The 25545-nt window shown below is 40.1% G+C and overlaps 1 protein-coding gene and 2 pseudogenes across 1 annotated transcript; all 3 read left to right on the top strand.

The window, feature by feature from the left end:
* The first annotated feature begins 1165 nt into the window (after positions 1-1165).
* On the top strand, positions 1166-12247 carry LOC137743252 (receptor-like protein 3; annotated as a pseudogene).
* An 8149-nt stretch (positions 12248-20396) lies between these two features.
* On the top strand, positions 20397-22783 carry LOC137743253 (receptor-like protein 3 pseudogene; annotated as a pseudogene).
* A 270-nt stretch (positions 22784-23053) lies between these two features.
* On the top strand, positions 23054-25290 carry LOC148692623 (receptor-like protein 3). The gene is made up of 2 exons (XM_088679488.1): positions 23054-23079; positions 23544-25290. Exons 1-2 carry the CDS (start codon positions 23054-23056, stop codon positions 25267-25269), a joined length of 1752 nt encoding a protein of 583 aa, XP_088535614.1. The 3' UTR covers positions 25270-25290.
* Positions 25291-25545: the final 255 nt, after the last annotated feature.

Below are 25545 nucleotides of genomic sequence, written 5' to 3'. Positions count from 1 at the left end.
CAACTTAACAATGTTCATATGCAGTTGTCATGGCTTCCAGAAGATGTATATACTGCACAAGTTGATGCACATTTGATGTATATGTATTTTTTGTTGTTCAAAGATGTATACATATATAGGTATACGAATCAGTGTTCTAAAAAACGGTTGAGGCGGCCGCCTAGGCAGCTGTGCTCCGCTGCGATTAACTCAAAATGGCTTCTTAAATTGGCAAGGTCTATGCAGACTGGGCTGTTTGGCGGGTAGAAGAGAGAAAGAGAGAGCGAGCACATTGGAAGATATGCACTTATTTACAAGATACACAATAAATTTACCTAAATCAGCCTAAGCGCCCGCCTAGATCCCGCCTAGCCGCTTAGGCGCTAGGCACTAGCTCGCCGCCGGAATAACGTCTACCGTTTTTTAGAACCTTGATACGAATGATGCTTGCGATCCAAGCAGACGTAGCGCTCTCACGACCTTCTCTCGCTTTCCGCTTCATTGGAGATTCATTTTGTCATACGTTTATTTTATACCCAATTTACATAGTGGTTGTCCCTATTTATAAACTCCACTAGAAATGCTCTAAGTCCCTTTCATGTAATAGTACTTGTATGTTGTTAAATCATGGAGGACTCACCAATTAATTAATTAACGATCATCTCACTTCTACTTTTTATTCTTAATTGTATAATTATTCATCTATTAGTTCATAACTCTTATTTTTAGTCATCAATATATGATCGAAATATTATCGTTACTAAATAAATTAGTCATTTCTCCCATCAAATATCAAAAACGGATCATTTCTACTAATTGCCCTAAAATTTTTACCAAACAATCATTTTTCAAAACGAAAGTGGTTTTAGCTCTTCCAAAAAGTACGACCCCAAAGTCAATATAAATCTTCTAATGCATTGCTGCCAACCCATGATTAGACCCTCTATTAGCGACGTCCCATGTTGTGCAGTTTGTTTCTTTTATCTGTAAGTGGAAAGAAAAGACTTCAAAATTCAAACATTGCGCACAAGAATTCAAACCATCACCTAATTACCTTCTTCCCTTTGTTAATTTATACCTCCCTTGCTCCAAACAAAGGAGGGTATATATACACCCCAAACGACGTGAGCAATATAATTCCAGTACAGCCATAGCGAAAAACGTCAAGCCGGAAGCTAGTCTCGTAATGCCTTATGAAGTCCTCTCCCTGTTTTTTATGTTGTCTACTTTCATTTCTACAAACCATGCTTGCAAGGAGGCAGATCACAACTCTCTTTTGTCATCTTTGGATACATCTTCTTCTTGTTTAAATTGGTCTTCTAGTGATTGTTGCCACTGGGAAGGCATCACTTGTGATGCCGATGGTAGGGTAACACATGTTTCGTTGCCCTCTAAACAGCTCCAAGGAAGCGTTTCTCGCTCTCTTGGAAGCCTCACACATCTTTCGCACCTCAATCTCTCCCACAATCTGCTTTCCGGTCCTCTGGAAGCTGAACTCTTCTTGTCCTCAAGTCGCCTTGAAATCCTTGATTTGAGCTATAACCTTCTCTCCGGAGAAATACCTTTGTTTCTATCATCTACTTACATTCAAATACTGGATTTGTCGAACAATCAATTCAATGCTACAATTCCTTCTTCATTCCTCCAACATTCCTGGAATTTGAGCAGTTTGAATGTCAACAAAAATCATTTTACAGGCGAAATACCTTCCTCTATCTGTCTTCGTTCCTCTTCGATTAGAGTCATGGATTTCTCCAACAACAATTTCAATGGTTCAATTCCTCTCGGATTAGGAAACTGTTCGAAATTGGAAACCTTTCGTGCAGGCTTCAATACTCTTTCTGGAACTCTTCCTAGTGATCTCTACAAAGCTCAGGCTCTTCATGAAATTTCGTTACCTTCTGTTGGTATTCAATAGAGTTTACTAACTCAATACCAAAATATGTGGGTGATAAGTTTACAAACTCTATCACACCTCTCACTTTCACTCTCAATAAAATTGGACAAAGAAATAGAGAAATGAGGGAAGCAACAAGCTTTGGTAAAACACTTGCACTTAGATATATGAAAAGAGAGTTTACAAACTCAATAGCTTACAAGCTGAAAATGAGAATGGGAAATGGGATTTGGATGATATGCTCTAAGGCTTAGCAAGATGGCCTATTTATACAAAACAGAAATTAATAAACAATGCAACAACACATGCAATGAATGGGGTGTTTAACATCTTTACACCCTTTAAAACACATGCAGGAACTTTGGACAGTCTAGCACACATAGGTAGCTATCTTTCCAGCTTGCAATCAACACTCTTTCGGCTAATACATCACATGGCAGCACACTGCTGTCTTGTAATCAGCTTTCGGCTAACACATGGAGGGAGCAATGATCTTTGTAGTTGCTGGAAACAACCTGGAAAGAAACTAACAGCTTGCTTTAACCATTAACAACCTGTTTTGATTTGATTTTCCAACACACCTCCTCAAATTAAAACGCCTTTATGCCTAGCATTTCACGTAGCAACTTGAATGGCTCAACTGGCAGTGGCTTTGTGAATATGTCAGCCACTTGTTCCTTGGTGTGACAATAGACAAGTTCGATTGTCTTTTGCTTCACATGGTCCCTCAGAAAATGGAACCTGGTATCGATGTGCTTGCTCCTTCCATGTTGGACTGGATTCCTAGCAAGCTTGATAGCTGAGATGTTATCCACATGAATCACAGTCGATTCCATTTGTGGATGACACACTGACTTCAACAGATTTCTTAACCAAATTGCCTCACACACGGTTGAGGCTACAGCAACATACTCGGCTTTACACGATGACAAAGAAACAATTGATTGCTTCTTTGAAGTCCATGAGAAAGCTGTTGATCCTAGAAAAAACACATAGCCAGTTGTGCTTTTCCTTTCATCTTGGTCACCTCCCCAATCACTATCTGAATAACCAAATAATTTTGCATCTTCACCAAAATTATAAAATAGACCATAGTTTAGAGTACCTCTTATGTACCTCAAAATTCTCTTGGCAGCCAGCCAATGAGACTCCCTTGGTGTTTCCATGTATCGACTCACGAGTCCAACACCATAAACTATATCAGGTCTTGTGATTGTAAGGTACCTTAGGCTTCCAACCAAGCTTTTGTACACGGTTGAGTTTACAAACTCACCTTCTCCTTCCTTGGACAGCTTCAATCCAGTTGCAACTGGAGTGTTGACAATATTGCACTTGTCCATATTGAATTTCTCCAATATATCTCTCATGTACTTTTGTTGAGAAATGTAGATACCATCACTTCCTTGCTTCACTTCTATGCCAAGAAAGTATGACATTAATCCATTGTCAGTCATCTCGAATTCACTGAACATGGATTGCTTGAACTCACAGAACATTGCTTCATTGTTTCCTGTAAACAACAAGTCATCTACATAGAGACAAATAATTAAGAACTCCCCTTTTGCACCATTCTTCATGTAAACTGAATGCTCGTATGGACATTTCTGAAATCCATTTTGGTGAAGGTAGTTGTCAATCCTTGAGTTCGAAGCTCGTGGTGCTTGCTTGAGGCCATACAAAGCCTTCTTCAAACGATACACCTTATCTTCTTTTCCATGTACTTGGAAGCCTTCTGGTTGTTCCACGTACACTTCTTCCTCAAGAACTCCATTAAGGAAGGCTGACTTGACATCTAATTGATAAATTTTCCATTTATGCTGAGCGACAAGAGAGATTAGTAATCTTACCGTGTCAAGTCTTGCAACTGGAGCATAGACTTCATCATAGTCCACTTCATACTTCTGTTTGTAGCCCTTTGCTACAAGCCTTGATTTGTATCGATCCACACTCCCATCTGCAGTGCGTTTGATCTTGTAAACCCACTTGACACCAATAGCCTTCTGATTTGGTGGGAGCTTTGTCAACTCCCAAGTGTCATTCTTCTCGATGGCATGGATCTCTTCTTCCATGGCTTTTTTCCAACAATTTTCTTCCACAGCTTCATTGAATGAGAGAGGCTCGTGGTCTGCATAGAAGCAGAAAAAATTGGTTTCTTCTTCTTCTTGTCCATAAATCTCTGTGAGACTCCTTAACCTCACTGGAGTTGAGGAGCTGCTTTCCTCACTAGATGTAGGACCACTCCTTGCAATTTTGTGCACTGGAGTTGTTATGATTGTTTGAGCAGGTTGTTGCTCAACAGGTGGTACAACTTCTGGTTCTTCAAAATCAGTGGAGACGATCTTCTCTTTACTGACTTCTTTGTTGTTCCACATCCATGCCTCTTCCTCACTGAAGATGACATCTCTACTAACCACTAGTTTGCCAGTTAGTGGGTTGTAGAGCTTGTACGCCTTGGACTCTTCACTATAGCCCACAAACACACACTTCTCACCTCTATCATCAAGTTTCCTCCTCTTGGCTTCTGGGACTTGAGCATATGCAACACACCCAAAAATTCTTAGGTGTGTAACATTCAGCTTGTATCCACTCCAAGCCTCTTGTGCTGTCATCCTCTTGACACTCTTTGTTGGACATCGATTCAACAAATAAATCGAACAAGCTACAGCTTCTGCCCACAATTCTTTTGGCAAATTCTTCTCCTTAAGCATGGACCTTGTCATGTCAAGGATGGTTCGATTCTTTCTTTCGGCTATCCCATTTTGCTGTGGGGTATAGGCAGCAGTAAGTTGATGCCTAATTCCTTGCTCCTTGCAGTATGCTTGGAAAGCATTGGAGGTGTACTCTCCACCTCTATCTGATCTCACAGCCACAAGCTTGTGGTTGCTTTCAGCCTCTGTGAGTGCCTTGAACTCCTTGAAGATTCTTAGGGCAGCTGACTTCTCCTTGAGAAAATAAACCCAAGTCTTTCTACTGAAATCATCAATGAAGGTAATAAAATACCTATTACCTCCATAAGACATGGGATCCAATGGACCACATATATCTGTGTGCACCAACTGCAGTGGTGCCTTTGCTCTCCATGTATCACCAACAGGGAACGATAGTCGTGCTTGCTTGCCAAGCACACAACCTTCACATACTTGGCGTGTGGCTTCAATTTGGGGTAGACCACGAACCATTCCTCCACTTGACAGCAACTTTAGGCCATTGAAATGAAGATGGCCAAATCGAAGATGCCATTTCTATGACTCATCTTCCATTACACCGATGTTGCAGCTTCCAATCTTTGTGTTCAAATTCAACGGAAACATCCGGTTCTTTGACATTCGAACACGTGCAATAAGCTTTCTCCTTGCATTCCTGAGAGTGAGAAGCATGTTCTCCATATGTATAATGTACCCTTTCTGGAGCAGTTGACCAATGCTTAGAATGTTGTTCTTCATACCTGGTATGTAGTAGGTATCGGAGATGTATTCTTCTTTACCATCCTTCTGGATGATCTTGATCTTCCCTTTGCCTTCAACTGGCAACTTTGAGGAGTCACCAAGACTTACAGATCCATAGGCCCCATCTTTTAGTTCAGCAAAAAACTCCTTCTTTCCACACATGTGATTGCTTGCACCAGAGTCCAAATACCAAACATCTTGTTGGCTACTGGAATCATGGTGTGCTAGCAAGACTGTAAGTTCTTCATCAGTATTTCCACTTGATTCTGCCATGTTGACATGCTCACCATTTTTATGTGAACATTCATTGGCATAATGTCCATATTGCTTGCAATTGTGACATTGGATATGCGCCTTTCCTCGAGTAGATCTCCACTCTTGAGACTGACCTCGATTTTGTGCATAGCCTCGACCTCTTCCTCGAGCTCGTCCTCGGCTACGGTTAGATGAACTCCCACGACGTGAGTTCCACTGCCCACGACCTCCATTTGGTTTGTCAATATTCAACTTTGACTCCAAAGCTTGCTCTAGCGTTGTGGGGTTTGCATTCTTCTGAATGCGTTGCTCGTGAACTAGGAGGGATCCTAGTAGCTCCTCTGCGCTCATCACCTCCAAATCCTTGGATTCCTCAATGGCAGTCACCACATGCTCAAACTTAGATGTGAGTGACCGGAGTATCTTCTCCACAACTCGTACTTCATCGAGTCTCTCGCCATTTCTCCTCATCTGATTTACTATCACAATGAGCCTTGAGTGATAGTCGGAGATGCTCTCCCCTTCATTCATGTGAGCAGTTTCAAAATCTGCTCGAAGTGACTGTAACCTCACTTTCTTGACTCGATCTACTCCTTTGTAGATTGTACTGAGTGTATCCCATACTTGCTTGCTCGTTGTTGCTTCTGCAACCTTCTCGAACGTTGAATCTTCCAAACCCTGGTATAGAAGATACAGCGCCTTTTGGTCCTTCTTTCGTAAGTCCTTGAGAGTGTTCCTTTGATCCGCAGTATATACGGCTTCTTGCTCGGCAGTGGGTACAACATACCCACTACTGACGACTTCCCATAGCTCCTGTAATCCAAACAATGCTTTGAATTGGATGCACCATCTTTCATAATTTTCTTTCTTCAATGTGGGAACTTGGAGTTGCACTAAGTTGGACGCCATAACTGCTGCACCTGCCAGAATGGTATTCTGGCTCTGATACCAATTGTTGGTATTCAATAGAGTTTACTAACTCAATACCAAAATATGTGGGTGATAAGTTTACAAACTCTATCACACCTCTCACTTTCACTCTCAATAAAATTGGACAAAGAAATAGAGAAATGAGGGAAGCAACAAGCTTTGGTAAAACACTTGCACTTAGATATATGAAAAGAGAGTTTACAAACTCAATAGCTTACAAGCTGAAAATGAGAATGGGAAATGGGATTTGGATGATATGCTCTAAGGCTTAGCAAGATGGCCTATTTATACAAAACAGAAATTAATAAACAATGCAACAACACATGCAATGAATGGGGTGTTTAACATCTTTACACCCTTTAAAACACATGCAGGAACTTTGGACAGTCTAGCACACATATGCAGCTATCTTTCCAGCTTGCAATCAACACTCTTTCGGCTAATACATCACATGGCAGCACACTGCTGTCTTGTAATCAGCTTTCGGCTAACACATGGAGGCAGCAACGATCTTTGTAGTTGCTGGAAACAACCTGGAAAGAAACTAACAGCTTGCTTTAACCATTAACAACCTGTTTTGATTTGATTTTCCAACACCTTCCAATCAGCTTTTCGGTCACATTAGTGACAACATTGTCAACCTCACCAGCGTCACAATCCTAGAGATCTACCTCAATCATTTGAGTGGCGCCCTTCCTCTCCACATCGGGAAGCTGTCCAAATTAAAACTCATGCTCATTCATCTCAACAATCTTGAAGGTCCTCTGTGTTGAAAATCAATGTCAAAATTAGGTATGGAAAGTTAGGCAATGTTAGGTATGGTTGAATAAAAAAAATTAGGTGCAATTAATGTGTTTTGTGTGGTAATAAATAATCTTAGTTTAATCATTTGGTTTGCTATAAATATCCAAGTCCTTAAGCATTGTAAATCATCCAAGGAAAAACAAAGCCTAGAGCTAAATAAGAAAAACTTTGCTAATTAGTTTGTTTTGTGAGCTTTCTTTAAGAGTGTGCTCTATTTTCTTCTTCTTGGGATCATTAGAGTTATCTTGGATACTCTTCTTATTCATCAATTGGTATCAGAGCCAAGTCGGTCAGGGATCGTTCTTGGTAGAGCATTGGTTGTAAAGTCTCTTGAAATTCCGAGTATGCTTTATGGTTGCAGTTTTGACTAATCTTCCACATCAGAAAAGATTTCTTGAGATTATTACTGGGGTTATCACAAACCTTAAGAGGGAGCTTCTTTGTGTCGAGAGTAGTGTATTACTCTGCACGGTAGTCACTCAAGCTTGTTCGGTGTAGTCAAAGTCTTACCGATACGATGGGTGATCCTCAAGTTGTTGGAGGAATCAAGAAGCTTAACAACCAAAACTATAACACGTGGGCAACGTGTATAGAGTCTTACCTTCAAGGTCAAGACTTGTGGGAGGTTGTCGGTGGTAGTGAAGTTACACAACCGGCAGCGGAAGATGCTAACGGCGTCTTGCGGAAGTGGAAAATTAAAGCAGGCAAATCAATGTTTGCCTTAAAAACCACAATAGAAGAAGAAATGTTGGAGCACATTCGGGATGCTAAAACGCCAAAGGAAGCATGGGACACTTTTGTTACACTCTTTTCGAAGAGGAACGATACAAAATTGCAACTTCTCGAGAATGAGCTGCTATCGATGGTACAACGCGACATGACGATTGCCCAGTACTTTCACAAGGTGAAGTCGATATGCCGCGAAATTTCAGAATTAGATCCAACAGCTCCTATTGGGGAAACCAGGATGAAGAGAATAATTATCCATGGTTTGAGACCCGAATATCGAGGGTTCATTGCCGCTGTACAAGGATGGCCGACCCAACCATCACTTGTTGAGTTCGAGAATTTGCTTACCGATCAAGAAGCTTTGGCAAAGCAAATGGGAGGGGTTTCGTTAAAAGGTGAGGAGGAAGCGCTCTACACCACAAGTAAAGGCAGCTTTAAGCAGCGTGCTGGTGGTGGATCTAAAAGAAATGGTGACAAGGAAAAAGGTCATCAAGGAGGAGGGAGTTCTCGGCCAAGGGGAGCTCCGAAGTATCACGGCAACCGTGGTCAGTCCCAGAATAATAAAAGATTTGAGGGCAAGTGTTACAATTGTGGAAAGAATGACCACATGGCGAAGGATTGCTGGTTCAAAAGGCCTGCAAAAAGTAACGTCGCCAACTCAGAGAAGAAAATTGAAGATGATTGGGATGTCATTGCGTCTCTAGCTGTGGAGGAAGATTGGGACGCAGAAGCATCATCTTGTTGGTGCTCAGAAAATGAGGCGTCACCTGACCCAAAAGAATTTGAAGATACGTTGCAAGGGAAACTGGGAGACCAAGCTGCCCAAATCCAATCAAGTCTAGATGAGCCTGAAGATATGCTTGCTGGAGACGATGTCGAGCAAGAAGTACCTAAGAGTCCTTGGCAAACAGGTGTGTACCAGCAACCACAAAAAGTTAAACCTAGTAGAGTAGAAGTATCAACTCCACAATCACAACTAAGAAGGTCAACAAGAGTACGAAAGCCAAATCTTAAATATGCTTATGCTGTCATAACTGATGGAGCACCAAAAGAACCTGAGATGTTTGAAGAAGCATCACAGAGTTCTGAATGGATAAGAGCTATGGAAGAAGAAATCACTGCGCTTAAGCAGAATCAGACTTGGGATTTGGTGCCAAAGCCAAGGGATGTGAAACCCATATCCTGCAAATGGGTGTACAAGATAAAGCGTCGTCCTGATGGTTCAGTTGAAAGGTACAAGGCTCGGTTGGTGGCTCAAGGCTTCTCTCAGCAATATGGACTAGACTATGATGAAACGTTTAGTCCAGTAGCAAAGCTTACAACCGTACGAGTCCTACTTGCACTTGCAGCTAACAAAAATTGGAATCTATACTAAATGGATGTGAAGAATGCTTTCTTGCATGGAGAGTTAGATCGGGATATCTACATGATGCAGCCAATGGGCTTTGAAAGTAAAGTTCATCCCGAGTACGTGTGCAAGTTTAGGAAAGCACTCTACGGTCTAAAACAAGCACCAAGGGCGTGGTACGGTAAAATTGCAGAATTTCTAATGCAAAGTGGTTACTCAGTGGCGCATGCAGATTCCAGCTTGTTTGTCAAAGCCAATGAAGGAAAGCTAGCTATCGTGCTAGTGTATGTGGATGACTTGATCATAATCGGTGATGATGAGGCAGAAATTCTTCGGACGAAGGAGAATTTATCAGTTCGTTTCCAGATGAAGGAACTTGGCCAACTCAAGCACTTCCTTGGTCTAGAGGTTGATCGCACACAAGAAGGAATATTTCTCTGTCAACAGAAGTATTCCAAAGATTTATTGAAGAGGTTCGGAATGCTCGAATGCAAGCTGATCTCTACGCCGATGGAGCCAAATGTCAAAATGAGTGCACATGAAGGAAAAGATTTGGAAGATAAGACGATGTATTGACAATTGGTAGGTAGTCTGATCTACTTAACCTTGACTCGACCTGACATTTCTTATGCAGTTGGTGTGATGAGTCGGTACATGCAAAATCCAAAGAAGCCTCACTTGGAAGCAGTTCGACGAATACTGAGATATGTGAAGAGTACAATTGACTATGGTCTTTTGTACAAGAAAGGTGAAGACTGCAAGTTAGTTGGTTACTGTGATGCTGACTATGCAGGAGATCATGACACCAGGAGATCAACAACTGGGTATGTGTTTAAGCTTGGTTCTGGAACCATCTCTTGGTGTAGCAAGAGACAGCCGACGGTATCATTGTCAACCACTGAAGCAGAGTATAGAGCAGCAGCAATGGCAGCTCAAGAGAATGCATGGCTGGTACAGTTGATGAGTGATCTACATCAACCAGTAGATTATCCAGTACCATTGTACTGTGATAACCAATCGGCCATTCGCTTGGCGGAAAATCCAGTCTTTCATGCAAGAACTAAACATGTGGAAGTGCACTACCACTTTATCAGAGAAAAGGTTCTACAAGAAGAGATTGAGATGAGACAAGTCAAGACGAATGATCAAGTTGCGGACTTGTTCACAAAAAGTTTAAGTATAGGCAAGCTCGAGAATTTTCACTGTCTGCTCAGCACAGTGCAAAGAATGAGAGCTGACATTGAGGGGGAGTATTGAAAATCAATGTCAAAATTAGGTATGGAAAGTTAGGCAATGTTAGGTATGGTTGAATAAAAAAAATTAGGTGCAATTAATGTGTTTTGTGTGGTAATAAATAATCTTAGTTTAATCATTTGGTTTGCTATAAATACCCAAGTCCTCAAGCATTGTAAATCATCCAAGGAAAAACAAAGCCTAGAGCTAAATAAGAAAAGCTTTGCTAATTAGTTTGTTTTGTGAGCTTTCTTTAAGAGTGTGCTCTATTTTCTTCTTCTTGGGATCATTAGAGTTATCTTGGACACTCTTCTTATTCAACACTCTGCCCCCATCTTTGATGAATTGCACTAACCTTATCGAACTCAATCTTGGATTCAACCGTTTCGATGGAAATATCTCGGGAGCTAAATTTTTCCGAACTTGATCAACTTATCAAACTTGATCTCGTGAGTAATCACTTCTCTGGCGCCATGCCAAAAAGCCTTTACTCATGCAAGTATCTGAAAGCAGTTCGCCTGGGCGGTAATGATCTAGAGGGACAAATACAACCCGAGATTGTTTCGTTGAAATACCTATCCTTCCTCTCGCTTCGTAAAAACAGACTCACCAATGTCACCGGCGCTATTCATATATTGATGCGTTTGGAAAGTCTCAGGGCGGTCGTACTTTCATATAGTTTTCTAGGTGAAGAACTGCCGGATGGTGATGCAATGATTGGTTCTGGGTTTCAAAATCTCCGCCGTTTTAGCTTATGGAACTGCCAACTTAGAGGTCATATTCCGATGTGGATGTCAAAGCTCAAGAAACTCAAAGTCCTTGATTTGTCTTCTAACAGACTCACAGGCTCAATACCTCCATGGTTGGGAAGTCTTCCTAGTCTTTTCTTCATATGCTTGGACAACAACTCGCTTTCGGGGGGGACTTTCAAAGGAGCTTTTCTCACTTCAAGCTCTTGTATCTGAGAAGCCTTCCGCTCAAACGGATAGTGTTGATGTCGAACTACCTATCTACACGCAGCGCACGAATGAAACTGTCTCAGCTCACCAGTACAACTATCTGTCCAACTTGCCGCCATCTATTTGCTTCCGAAATAATAGTCTAAGTGGCAACATTCCCATTGAGATAGGCCGGTTGCAAAACCTTCACGAGCTGGATCTCAGTTTCAACAACATCGTTGGCAGCATCCCGGACCAGGTATCTAAGCTCACAAACATGGAGAGATTACACCTCTCAAGAAACCATCTGTCGGGCGGAATCCCAGCTTCACTATCAAGCCTTCATTTCTTGGCTTCACTTAGTGTTGCATACAATAACCTCCAAGGTCAAGTACCGTTAGGCACACAGCTCCAAGGCTTTGATGCCACTGCCTACGAGGGCAACCCGGGACTTTGCGGTTCCCCGCTTCCAAACAAATGCCAACAAACGAATACAAGTGATAATGCAACTAAGAACATGGAAGATGAACATGACAATGGGAACGAAATTCCATGGCTTCTTATTTCAGTGGCTCTTGGTTTCATTGTAGGATTTTGGAGAGTTTGTGGCCCTCTAGTTTTCAGCATGTCATGACGATATGCGTATTTCCGATTTCTTTGTGATGTTAAAGATCGTTTCGTGGGCTGATCAAGTGTAATTTTTTCCTTGAGAAATAAAGGACTTATTAACAATTTAAAAAGTGATAGGTGCTAGTTGGGTGCTTAGCAAGGGCCTAATGCATAGACGTCTAGGCAGTTTTTTTTTTATATTTTAATTTAATTTATTATGTAATATATAAATAAATGTCTACTCTACGTAAAAATAAATATACTTGTATTGGGGTACATAAATTGTAAAATAAAATAACATATAGATTATAAAGTATTAGAACATATTGAAAATATGTTGAACAATCATGTAATGAGTGTCTCAACAAGTCTCTTAAATTTAAATCGAAAAAAAAAAAAAAAAAACAAAATGAAAGTGATCTATTTTCTATCTAAGTAAGAGTTGCGGGTTAGAGGGTGTCTAAACAAGTCTAGGCACCAAGCACCCTTTCTTTATTTTCGAATGCCTAGGATTAATCAGGACGGTGTCCAACCGCTTAGCACCTACACGAGAAAGTTTAGAATGGTGCTTATTAACCACATTGCTGCTGCATACAAGAAATCTAACAACTGAGTAAAACAGAAGGGGAATTAAAATCGTAGGGATGGCTAAACATGCATCCAACATTCCTAACTAAATTCATACGCAAATGCCTTGGAATTTCGTCAGGATAGAATACTGAAACTTTTGAGCAGAAGCACTTGGAAATTCACTTGCAGGCTGCGATTTAATATCTCATGAATTTAACCATTCTTATTGACCAAGTTTTCTGTAATCTACCTTGGAATTTTGCCTTGCTCCGTCACTGTAATCCTCCGGATGTCATTTTTTATTTATTTATTATATTTTATTTATTAATGCCATTGACTTCTCTTTTTCATGGGCAGTGATGACATAATTGGAATCTTTTAAGGCCTAATTAGGTTTGGGTTTGGTTTAAGCTGAAAGTTATTAAGTATTGGACCAAAAATATAAGTTGTAGAACAAGCCTGATTTTTATTTTTATTTTTATTTTTATTTTTATTTTTTTGTGAACAAACGATATTATCTACACTAAGAATAGAAGTGGGCTCTGCGTCACAATGGGTTAGCACACCTCTCACTTACAAGTGCAGAAAAATATTACTTGACCGTAATACTAAGTGGCAACAAACCTGAATTTTTAACATCTTTTTCATGTAACAGTTTTCTTGCCAAACTATCAACCATCATCCAAAGACATGTATGAACAACTCTTATTCTTGATAACATAACATATCAGACAAATTTATACGAAAGTAAAAGTAGTAGAAGTAGTGTTTCAAATATCAATATCGGAAGAAATGTCAATATGTAAATTTTTGAGAATATCAATGCATATATCGATATCAATTGCGTTCAATATCAATATCCGACCATTTGGCAAGGAAATTGTTAATATTATATGATGTGTATTATCTTTCTATATTTTTTATTAAATGATAGTGTTACTGGATTAAATTGTTAAATGTTAAGAGAGAAGAAGATCGAACTTGCACGAGAGTGCATGAGTATTATTATTTTCCGTCATATTGTTGTAATGTGTCATCGGCATTTGTATTATCTTTCTCAGTATATTTATTTTGTATTATCTTAATTTCGTCCTTTGTTTTCAGGTGTTTTGGACCCAGCTTATTTCCTAATTGCAACAAAAAAGCCCACACTATAAAAACAAAGGACAATATTGAAACTAGAACAAAAAGGGTCCTCGCTGATGATGCTACCCATCAGCAGTAGCACATCGATCTCTGTCTCTCCCTATCCCTCTCTAGTAATTCTTTTGACCGCTCCTGGGTAAAAAGGTAAAAAAAGACTGTAAAAACCTAGCATTAGCGACAAAACAAGACCAGAAATTAACCCAAACCATGCCAAAAATAATTTACAGCTTACAGCAATGGCCGCATATACCCCCTTGTACGCTTTCTCCGCCTCCCCGCACTCCACACCTGATCAGCCTCCCCATTCTCTCTCCCTCTCTTCCTACTCCCCGCTTCTGCCGCCGCAGTCTCTGGCCTCTTCGGTGGCCTCCCGACCCCTCTTCCTACTCGTGGTTGTCCCTCTCCGCCCGCCTCTTTTTTGTGTCCTCCTCCTCCTAATCCCCTTGTCTTCAACCTTCACCAATGCAGCACCATCCGTCTTCTTCTCATTCGCCACCTTTGCTTTCTCTTCGACCTTATCTCCCTTCCTGCTCTTCGCACCGCCTTCTGATAGTGCATTGACAGAACCACGCTTTCCACACACAACAATGGAAAATTTGGTGGGTTTCTCAGAGCCATCGGGCTCGATCTTCGGAGCTTTGGTTTTGATGTTGGGCACGTTGGATGTTACTGTTCCGGTCGCGGGTTGTGGGTTCGGGAGCTGGTCGTTCATTTCCTTTAGCACAATGGAGCGGAGCTCTTGAGCTGCGTTGTGCTCCAGGGAGTTCTTGTGGAAGAAGACGACGGTGTTGTTGAAAGTTGTACTCTTAACATTTTGTTAGAGCAAAATAGTTTCAACGTCAAGAACACCTTCTCGGGGTCTATCCCGTCCCCTAAATGTAGTGGCAATATTTCTCATGGACTAGATGCGTGTTCCAAATTGCACATGTTTCGCGCTGGTTACAACAACCTCTTACTCCCGGATGACATCTACAATGCTACCACGCTCGAAGAAATTGCATTGCCTCGCAATTCACTACACGGTCCAAAATAATTTTCAACCTCGCAATCTTGACCTCCAGTCCAACGGATAGAGCGGTTTTCTCCCTGTAAATTAACATTCGTAAGCTGTCCAAATTACAACTACTGTTCCTTCAATTCAACAGTCTAAAAGGCTCTCTGCCCCCATCTTTGATGAACTGCACAAACCTTATCAAACTGAATTGCGGAATCAACCTTTCAAAGGAAACATCTCCACACTTAACTTCTCCAATCTTACTAAACAAACCAATACTTGATCTTGGTCACAACTCTACTTCACCGGTTTTTTGCCAACTAGTCTCTCTGCTCATGCAAGTCCCTAAAATCAATTCGAGTGAGCAAAAACAATCTAGAGGGACAGATACAGCCCGAGATTCTTTCCCTCGAATCCTTGTCCTTCCTCTCTCTCAGCTACAGCCGATTGACAAACATCACAGGGGAAATGAAGATACTAATGGTGCTGCAAAAGTATCAAGGTACTCCTCCTTTCGACAAGTTTTTATCTAGGAGAGAAAATTCCAAGTGATGAAGCAATGGCTAATTTCAAGGGGTTCCAAAAGCTTCAAATGCTGGATTTGAGTAGCTGTGAGCTCAACGGCGAAATACCTCAATGGTTATCGAAGCTCAGGAAGGTAGGGGTCTTGATTTTGAGTTTTAACAGAATCACCCAATCGATTCCTAGTTAGTTGGGGGCTTCTCCGAGGCTCCTTGTTTTAGCATTAGGAGGCAATCGAATTTCGGGTGAATTTCCAAAGGAACTCTGTACACTTCCCATGTTGTTATCCGAAGAAACTGCTCCTCAAGTAGACGGTGATGTTCTCGAACTCACCGTTACTTGTGTGGATAAGGCCTATGTTATAGAGTATATGACTTCGATCATAAGGATCAATTTCTAATCGCATAGCTTCATAATATTATGTAAAGCTTCTGCATAATTTCCTTCGGATTGAGCTGACATCTGTTATGGTCGTCATTCGATTCAAAAAATCTCCGTTTCAGAACCGTACATGAGATTTTCATCTCATACGGCTCCTCCTTTATGTGCATAATGATAATAATACGTGGAATAAAAGAAGATTGAAATATTCTCATTATAAACTAAGCGGGTGTTTTTACAAGAAATCTCTAGCCAACCTTCTTGTAAAATATCTTTACTTAACATCAAGCATGTTGGTATTAGATAAAAAGTTACTCCAACAATTTCTTTGTCTTCAACACCCTTTATTTTGCAGGAATTAGTCACTTCAACAGTCTTCAATGGTTATACAGGTATCCAAAAAATGAACAAGATGGATGTTTGTTGTCCCAACCATTCTTGTTAGTCCCGATCCTGATAAGGAAAAAGGATAATTTATAACAAAGTTTTCGTGTGTTGATTCCTATGAGTGCTTCTTCCCCTATGCTCTCTATTGGTGGAGACCTAACCCATAGGTGTAACCTCCCGCTCAATATTCTAAAATCAACAATTGAAGCATCTGAGGTAGCATTAATCGGGGATACATGACAAAAGGGTTTGCTTTATTTACAAACTTCACCTTCAACAAGCGTAGATTTATTTCAATAATTTTTTTTCCTATCCCGAATAATGTTGTCTTTCTCTTAAGACTGAGAGCAATAAAAAATAGAAAAGAAAATAAATAAATAAATAATCAAATCGTACCATCTCTGTAATAGATGAATGGCTCTTTTTCTCCCGAATTTGTCAGAATTATTCATAATAAGATATTGGCTACAATTCAAAAGGTTTTATCAATAAAATTTCCATTTATCCCGGATCTAGATATAGGTGTATTAATCCATTTTATAATTCAATATGGCTTGAATTCTGGGCAACATATCAATAAGCAAAAATCTAAAGTGTATATTGGGAAAGCAGCATTTCATCGTCGTTCCCAAATTGTTTCTTGGCTTGGTGTAAATTTGGGGGACCTTCCTTTTATTTATCTTGGTGTTCCTCTTTTTCGCGGTCGTCCAAAAAGGGTTTATTTCCAATCATTGGCTGATAAAGTGCGTCAACGGATGTCTCAATGGCAAGGATGTTCGTTGTCTATGGCTAGACGTGTTGCTCTAATTAAATCGGTTGTTATTAGTATGCTTTCTGATAGTTTTTCAGTTTACCGATGGCCTTCTACTGTTTTGGTGCAAGTCAGAAATTGGGCTCGTAATTTTATCTGGACAGGTTGTGCGGACTCTCGTGGTTTTTCGACGGTTTCATGGAAGAGGTGTTCTGCTCCACTGAATGAGGGTGGTCTTGGCATTCGGAATTTCGCTTCCTTGAATCAGGCTTTTCTGTTGAAAAAATTTTGGGACATCTTGGTCACCTCTACTTTGGCTTCTTCATTTTTTCGCGGTCGGTTTTTCAATAATCATGGTTTGCCCTCCTCCTCGTATAAGACTTCTTCTATATGGCCTGGTGTTCGTCCTCTTTTCTCTGAATTACAACATAACTCACGTTGGATTATTGGTTCACGTAAAAACGTTTCTTTTTGGCATGCCAATTTGTTGGATAAATCCTTAATTGAAGTTTTAAACATTCCAAATGCTTTGGGTAAAACTTTGCATGCACGGGTCTCCAATTTTATTATTGATGGGAATTGGATATGTCCTGCCTCTCTCCATGATAGTTTACATCTTATTTGGGGTCAAATTTGTTCTATTTGTTTAGCTAAGACTATTGAAATTGATGAAACTTTGATTTGGACTGATTCTTCGGATGGTCATCTCACGCTTTCTCGTGCGTATGATATTAAACAAAGCAAGCAACTTTTGGTGATTTGGGACTATTGGGTTTGGAATTCTTGTTTTCGTCCTAGAAATTCTCTTTTTCTATGGAAATTCATGCATGGGAAAATTGTTACAGATTCTTTATTACAGGATAAAGGTTTTGCTCTTGCCTCCATGTGTTCCCTTTGTGGCTCAAATGTGGAAACTCCGAGACATTTGTTTTTTGAATGTTCTTTCTCACATCAGGTTTGGTCTTTATGTTTAAATTGGTTTGGGGTGATCTCTAACTTTGATGATATTATGACCTTCTTCACTTATCCTATTCACAAAGGCTATGGCTCTCAGATTCAACTTCTATGGTGGGGTTTAATTGGAGCATGTTTATATTGTCTGTGGACAACACGTAATAAGCTTCGTTTTGACGATATTCGACCTTCCATTACTGCTATTGCTCACTCAATTAATTTTCAGCTCCTTGAAATTGATTCGCTAAGCAAGGGAAACATGAAAAATTATGTGGAAGAACTTTGTATTCTTCGCGCTATTGGTTTGTCTGGTCGTCCTGCCAAGTCACCTCGTGTTATTGAAGTTTTATGGAAACCACCTTCTCTACATTGGGTCAAAGTGAATACCGATGGTGTAGCTCGTGGATCACCAGGATTGGCTGGTACTGGCAGTATCTTTCGTGATCATTTTGGTTCATGCGTATGGTGTTTTGCTACTTCTTTAAGGGTGGCCAACTCTGTTGAAGCTGAATTGCCTGCTGTAATTCATGCGGTAAACTTAGCTTGGGAGAAGGGTTGGCGTTCTCTTTGGATTGAGTGTGATTCATCCTTGGCTGTTCTTTTCACTTCTGTTTCTCATAATCGTGTTCCTTGGCGTTTGAGGGTTCGTTGGTTGAATTGTAGAGCGTTGCTTTCTTCTATGTACATAAGAGTTACACATATTTTTCGCGAAGGGAATCAGGTGGCTGACTATTTGGCAAATTTTGGAGTGGACCATCCTGGGGTTTATTGGTGGGACTCTTGTCCTCCTTGTGCTATTGCTGCATATCATCATAATCTTTCTCTTCGCCCCAATTATCGTTTTTGTTAGGTTGGGTTTTATCTGGGTTTTCGTGCGTCAAGTAATTTTCTACTTCTTGTTAGGATTTGGCTTCAAAAGTTGTTTTAAGCGGGTATTGACCTAGTTCCCCCGCTTGTATTTCTTTTCCTTTTTTCTTCTTAATAAAATCTTGTAGAGAGGGGACGAGCGAGGGGTTTCTGGGTGCAACAGTCCTTTCTCCTTTAGGAGAGGGTTGGTGCCTCACACATGACTGTTGACGAAGAGCTAATCTCACCTAATTCATCTCTACAAATTATAAATAAATTTAAAAAAACAAAAAAAAAACTCATTTCGTGAGAAAATGATCCCACAAACAAAGGAATTGTACGCTACGAAATAACATAAAATCATTTTTATTAAAATAAAAATGAAAACCTTTTACTCATACTCAAATTGTTTCGTTTTGAAAAGAATCAATAAAAAAAAAATCCAGGGGACGGTTCAATAATTTGAGATCAATCAATGGGTTAAGAAGTTGGAGTAAGGAGTTGTTGTTGAAAAATCTAAAATTGGAAAGACATTTAGAATTTTTATGAAAATTGAATAATGATATAAAGATATCCAACATGAATAGGTATATCTTTATTTTACAATTTTTCACAAAAAGGATTTATGCGAAGGATTTTTTTTTTTTTATGAAAAGTTTTCTATTTTTAGAGTTTAATTTTTTAATAATTTTAATTCAATGTAATACCTATCCAAAATAATATGAATGACTCACTATTAACTCAGTTTTTTTGTCATAATCATTATGTTGGAGAGGTGGCCACTCACTATCTGTTAGTTCATCTAAAAAATTGTCCAAGTGATTAAAACTGTTTCTACTTTGTATTCAAAGCGCTTTTATCAAAGAACCATTTTAAAGTACTCTTCCAAAAGCACGAGCCCAAAGTCAAGGTAAGCCTTCTAATACGCTGCAAACCCATGATTACATATATGGCGTGGTTACGAAACCGAACCGGAATGGAAGAAATGGAGTTGCACTTTTCTCAATGCTTTTACCAAGCTTTTGAGGAATCAAAAAATAGGTGAGTCAAGGTTCACCTAAAATTAGTAATTAAAATTTTAAATTATTCATAATTTGATTATTTAGATGAGATGATATTTGGACTCTGGGGTGAAAACTCCATCCGAATAAACTTTTCTACTTGAAATACTTACACATTTTTTACTTGTAAGCACAAGTGATTAAGAAAATTTACCGTTGCATTTGAGATCGAGATTCGATTATACTCATCTTCACTATTGCTTCTATCCAAAATGGAAAAAAAGAACTGTAATCTGAACGCATTTGGCCACTTTGAAGTCAGTGTAATGACTCTTTGAAGTCCTTTGTTTGCTGTTTACTCCTAAAGCCTAAAGTCAAACCAAACCACTTCAAATCCATATACTAATACATAAAAGATCTTTACACGATTGAAGATATTGGGAAATAGCAGACAAAACCACATTACATAAAAGATCTGTACACGATTCAAAACTAAAATTTGTTTTCGCTCTTCCAAAAAGCAGGACGCCAAAGTCAATGTAAACCTTCTAATACGTTGCTGCCAAGTTGCCAACCCGTGATTAGACCCTCCATTAGTGACGTCCCGTGTTCTGCAGGTTTGTTTCTTTTCTATATAAGTGGAAAGCAAAGACTTCAAAACTCAAACATCGCTCACAAGAATTCAAACCATCACCTAATTACCTTCTTCCCTTTGTTAACTTCTACCTCCTTCGCTCCAAACAAAGGAGTGTATATGTACACCCGAATCGACTTGAGCAATATAATTCCAGTACAGCCGTAGCGAAAAACATCATGCCGGAAGCTAGTCGCATAACGCCTTATCGAGTCCTCTTCCTGTTTTTTGTGTTGTCTACTTCCATTTCTACAAACCATGCTTGCAAGGACGCAGATCACAACTCTCTTTTGTCATCTTTCAATACATCTTCTTCTCGTTTAAATTGGTCTTCCAGTGATTGTTGTCACTGGGAAGGCATCGCTTGTGATGCCGACGGTAGAGTAACACATGTTTTGTTGCCCTCTAAGCGGCTCCAAGGAAGCATTTCTCGCTCCCTTGGAAGCCTCACACATCTTTCGCACCTCAATCTCTCCCACAATCTGCTTTCCGGTCCTCTGGAAGCTGGACTCTTCTTGTCCTCGAGTTGCCTTGAAATCCTTGATTTGAGCTATAACCTTCTCTCCGGAAAATTACCTTTGTTTCTATCATCTACTTACATTCAAATACTGGATTTGTCGAACAATCAATTCAATGCTACAATTCCTTCTTCATTCCTCCAGCATGCCTGGAATTTGAGCAGTTTGAATGTCAGCAAAAATCATTTTACAGGCCAAATACCTTCCTCTATCTGTCTCCGTTCCTCTTCGATTAGAGTCTTGGATTTCTCCAATAACGATTTCAATGGTTCAATTCCCCTCGGACTAGGAAACTGTTCGAAATTGGAAACCTTTCGTGCGGGCTTCAATACTCTCTCTGGAACTCTTCCTAGTGATCTCTACAAAGCTCAGGCTCTTCATGAAATTTCGTTACCTTCCAATCAGCTTTTCGGTCACATTAGTGACAACATTGTCAACCTCACCAGCCTCACAATCCTAGAGATCTACTTCAATCATTTGAGCGGCGCGCTTCCTCTCCACATCGGGAAGCTGTCCAAATTAAAACTCATGCTCCTTCATCTCAACAATCTTGAAGGTCCTCTGCCCCCATCTTTGATGAATTGCACTAACCTTATCGAACTCAATCTTGGATTCAACCGTTTCGATGGAAATATCTCGGAGCTAAATTTTTCCGAACTTGATCAACTTATCAAACTTGATCTCGTGAGTAATCACTTCTCTGGCGCCATGCCAAAAAGCCTTTACTCATGCAAGTATCTGAAAGCAGTTCGCCTGGGCGGTAATGATCTAGAGGGACAAATACAACCCGAGATTCTTTCGTTGAAATACCTATCCTTCCTCTCGCTTGGTAGGAACAGACTCGCCAATGTGACCGGCGCTATACATATATTGATGCGTTTGGAAAGTCTCAGGGTGGCCTTACTTTCACATAGTTTTCTAGGTGAAGAACTGCCGGATGGTGATGCAATGATTGGTTCTGGGTTTCAAAATCTGCGCCTTTTTAGCTTATCGAACTGCCAACTTAGAGGTCATATTCCGGTGTGGATGTCAAAGCTCAAGAAACTCAAAGTCCTTGATTTGTCTTCTAACAGACTCACAGGCTCAATACCTCCTTGGTTGGGAAGTCTTCCTAGTCTTTTCTTCATAAGTTTGGACAACAACTTGCTTTCAGGGGGTCTTCCAAATGAGCTTTTCTCACTTCAAGCTCTTGTATCCGAGAAGCCTTCCGCTCAAACGGATAGTGGTGATGTCGAACTACCTATCTACATGCAGCGCACGGAGGAATTTGTGCCGGTGCTGCAGTACAAATATCTGTCCAACGTGCCGCCATCTATTATCTTCCGAAATAACAGTCTAAGTGGCAACATTCACATTGAGATAGGCCGGTTGCAAAACCTTCACGTGCTCGATCTCAGTTTCAACAACATAGTTGGCAACATCCCGGACGAGGTATCTAAGCTCACAAACTTGGAGAGATTAGACCTCTCAAGAAACCATCTGTCGGGTGGAATCCCAGCTTCACTATCAAGCCTTCATTTCTTGGCTTCACTTAGTGTTGCATACAATAGCCTCCAAGGACAAGTACCGTTAGGCACACAGCTCCAAGGCTTTGATGCCACTGCCTATGAGGGCAACCCGGGACTTTGCGGTTTCCCGCTTCCAAACAAATGCCAACAGATGAATACAAGTGATACTGCAACTAAGAACATGGAAAATGAACATGACAATGGGAACGAAATTCCATGGTTTCATATTTCAGTGGCTCTTGGTTTCATTGTAGGATTTTGGGGAGTTTGTGGCCCTCTAGTTTTCAGCACGTCTTGGCGATATGCGTATTTCCAATTTCTCTCTAATGTTAAAGATCGCTTCGTATGCTAATCAAGTGTAATTTTTTCCCTGAGAAATAAAGGACTTCTTATATTTTTAAAAGGTGATAAGCGCTAGTCGGGCGCTCAGTAAGGGCCTAACGCATAGGTGTCTAGGTAATTTTTTTTATTTTAATTAAATTTATTATGTAACATATAAATAAATGTCTACTCTATGTAAAAATAAATATAATTGTATTGGGATACATAAATTGTAAAATAAAATGACATATAGATTATAAAGCATTAGAACATATTGAAAACATGTTGAACAATCATGTAACGAGTGTCTCAACAAGTCTCTTAAAATTTATCAAAAAAAATAGAAAGCAAAATGAAAGTGATCTATTTTATGTCTAAGTGAGAGTCGCACGTTAGAGGGTGTCTGGACAAGTCTAGGCACCAGGCACCCTTTCTTAATTTTCGAATGCCTATGATTAATTGGGGCGGTGTCCAGCTACTTAGCACCTACGCGAGAATTTTTAGAATAGTGCTTATTAACCACATTGCTGCTGCATACAAGAAATCTAACTACTGAGTAAAACAGAAAGGGAATTAAAGTCGTAGGGATGGCTCAACATACATCCAACTTTCCTAACTAAATTCATACGCAAATGCCTTGGAATTTCGTCACGATAGAATACTGAAACTTTTGAGCTGAAGCACTTGGAAATTCACTTGCAGGCTGCGATTTAATTTCTCAAGAATTTAACCATTCTTGTTGACCAAGTTTTCTGTAATCTACCTTATAATTTTGCCTAGCTCCGTCACTGTAATCCTCCGGATATCATTGTTTTATTTATTTATTATTATTACTATTTTAGGGAGCCTTTAAGGGAAGGGATCTTCATTTTTCAAAAAAAAAAAAAATGGGACTTCAACAGCAACGATTTCAATGGTTCAATTCCTCTCGGACTAGGAAACTGTTCGAAATTGGAAACCTTCCGTGCGGGCTTCAATACTCTTTCTGGAACTCTTCCTAGTGATCTCTACAAAGCTCAGGCTCTTCATGAAATTTCGTTACCTTCCAATCAGCTTTTCGGTCACATTAGTGACAACATTGTCAACCTCACCAGCCTCACAATCCTAGAGATCTACTTCAATTTGAGTGGCGCACTTCCTCTCCACATCGGGAAGCTCTCCAAATTAAAACTCATGCTCCTTCATCTCAACAATCTTGAAGGTCCTCTGCCCCCATCTTTGATGAATTGCACTAACCTTATCGAACTCAATCTTGGATTCAACCGTTTCGATGGAAATATCTCGGAGCTAAATTTTTCCGAACTTGGTCAACTTATCAAACTTGATCTCGTGAGTAATCACTTCTCTGGCGCCATGCGAAAAAGCCTTTACTCATGCAAGTATCTGAAAGCAGTTCGCCTGGGCGGTAATGATCTAGAGGGACAAATACAACCCGAGATTCTTTCGTTGAAATACCTATCCTTCCTCTCGCTTGGTAAAAACAGACTCACCAATGTCACCAGCGCTATACATATATTGATGCGTTTGGAAAGTCTCAGGGTGGCCTTACTTTCATATAGTTTTCTAGGTGAAGAACTGCCGGAGGTTGATGCAATGATTGGTTCTGAGTTTCAAAATCTCCGCCTTTTTGGCTTATCGAACTGCCAACTTAGAGGTCATATTCCGGTGTGGATGTCAAAGCTCAAGAAACTCAAAGTCCTTGATTTGTCTTCTAACAGACTCACAGGCTCAATACCTCCTTGGTTGGGAAGTCTTCATAGTCTTTTCTTCATAAGCTTGGAGAACAACTCTCTTTCAGGGGGACTTCCAAAGGAGCTTTTCTCACTTCAAGCTCTTGTATCTGAGAAGCCTTCCGCTCAAATGGATAGTGGTGATGTCGAACTACCTTTCTACACGCAGCGCACGAAGGAAATTGTGGCACCGGTGCTGCAGTACAAATATCTGTCCAACGTGCAGCCCTCTGTTGTCTTCCGAAATAACAGTCTAAGTGGCAACATTCCCATTGAGATAGGCCGGTTGCAAAACCTTCACGAGCTGGATCTCAGTTTCAACAACATCGTTGGCAGCATCCCGGACCAGGTATCTAAGCTCACAAACTTGGAGAGATTAGACCTCTCAAAAAACCATCTGTCGGGTGGAATCCCAGCTTCACTATCAAGCCTTCATTCCTTGGCTTCACTTAGTGTTGCATACAATAACCTCCAAGGACATGTACAGTTAGGCACACGGCTCCAAGGCTTTGATGCCACTGCCTATGAGGGCAACCCGGGACTTTGCGGTTCCCCGCTTCCAAACAAATGCCAACAGATGAATACAAGTGACAATGCAACTGAGAACATGGAAGATGAACATGACAATGGGAACGAAATTCCACGGCTTCATATTTCAGTGGCTCTTGGTTTCATTGTCGGATTTTGGGGAGTTTGTGGCCCTCTAGTTTTCAACACGTCATGGCGATATGCTTATTTCCAATTTCTCTCCGAAGTTAAAGATTGCTTCATGGCTCTTGGTTTCATTGTAGGATTTTGGGGAGTTTGTGGCCCTCTAGTTGTTTTTTTTTTTAATTAAATTTATTATGTAACATATAAATAAATGTCTACTTTACGTAAATAAAAAAAAATAAAAAAATTAGGTTCATATCCTTCTTTTTGTTACTCCATTGATTAAAATCCTATTCATTTTCAATTTTTGAACAAGGTCCTTGGGTATTAATAACATCATTAATTATTTGAATAATAAAATATTTCTATTTTTAAAATATATTCCCTTAGTGTTAAAAATGTTACAATTAGTATATTTAATATTCGTACCCATGTATTAGTTTCTTTTTGTGCCCATATTTTT

This window comes from Pyrus communis, chromosome 11 (genome assembly GCF_041283825.1).
Source record: "Pyrus communis isolate YQ-2024b chromosome 11, ASM4128382v1, whole genome shotgun sequence".
Lineage (NCBI taxonomy): Eukaryota > Viridiplantae > Streptophyta > Magnoliopsida > Rosales > Rosaceae > Pyrus > Pyrus communis.
The sequence above is the reverse complement of the archived record's forward strand: the minus strand, read 5'-3'. Positions and strand labels throughout refer to the sequence as shown.

What these genes read in the sequence shown, in the direction of transcription:
- LOC148692623 (XM_088679488.1), top strand. Translation starts at nt 23,054, where the DNA reads ATGAAAGTGATCTATTTTATGTCTAA. An exon ending in GTGATCTATTTTATGTCTAA is followed by an intron (nt 23,080 to 23,543) that starts GTGAGAGTCGCA and finishes TTACTATTTTAG; the next exon opens with GGAGCCTTTAAGGGAAGGGA.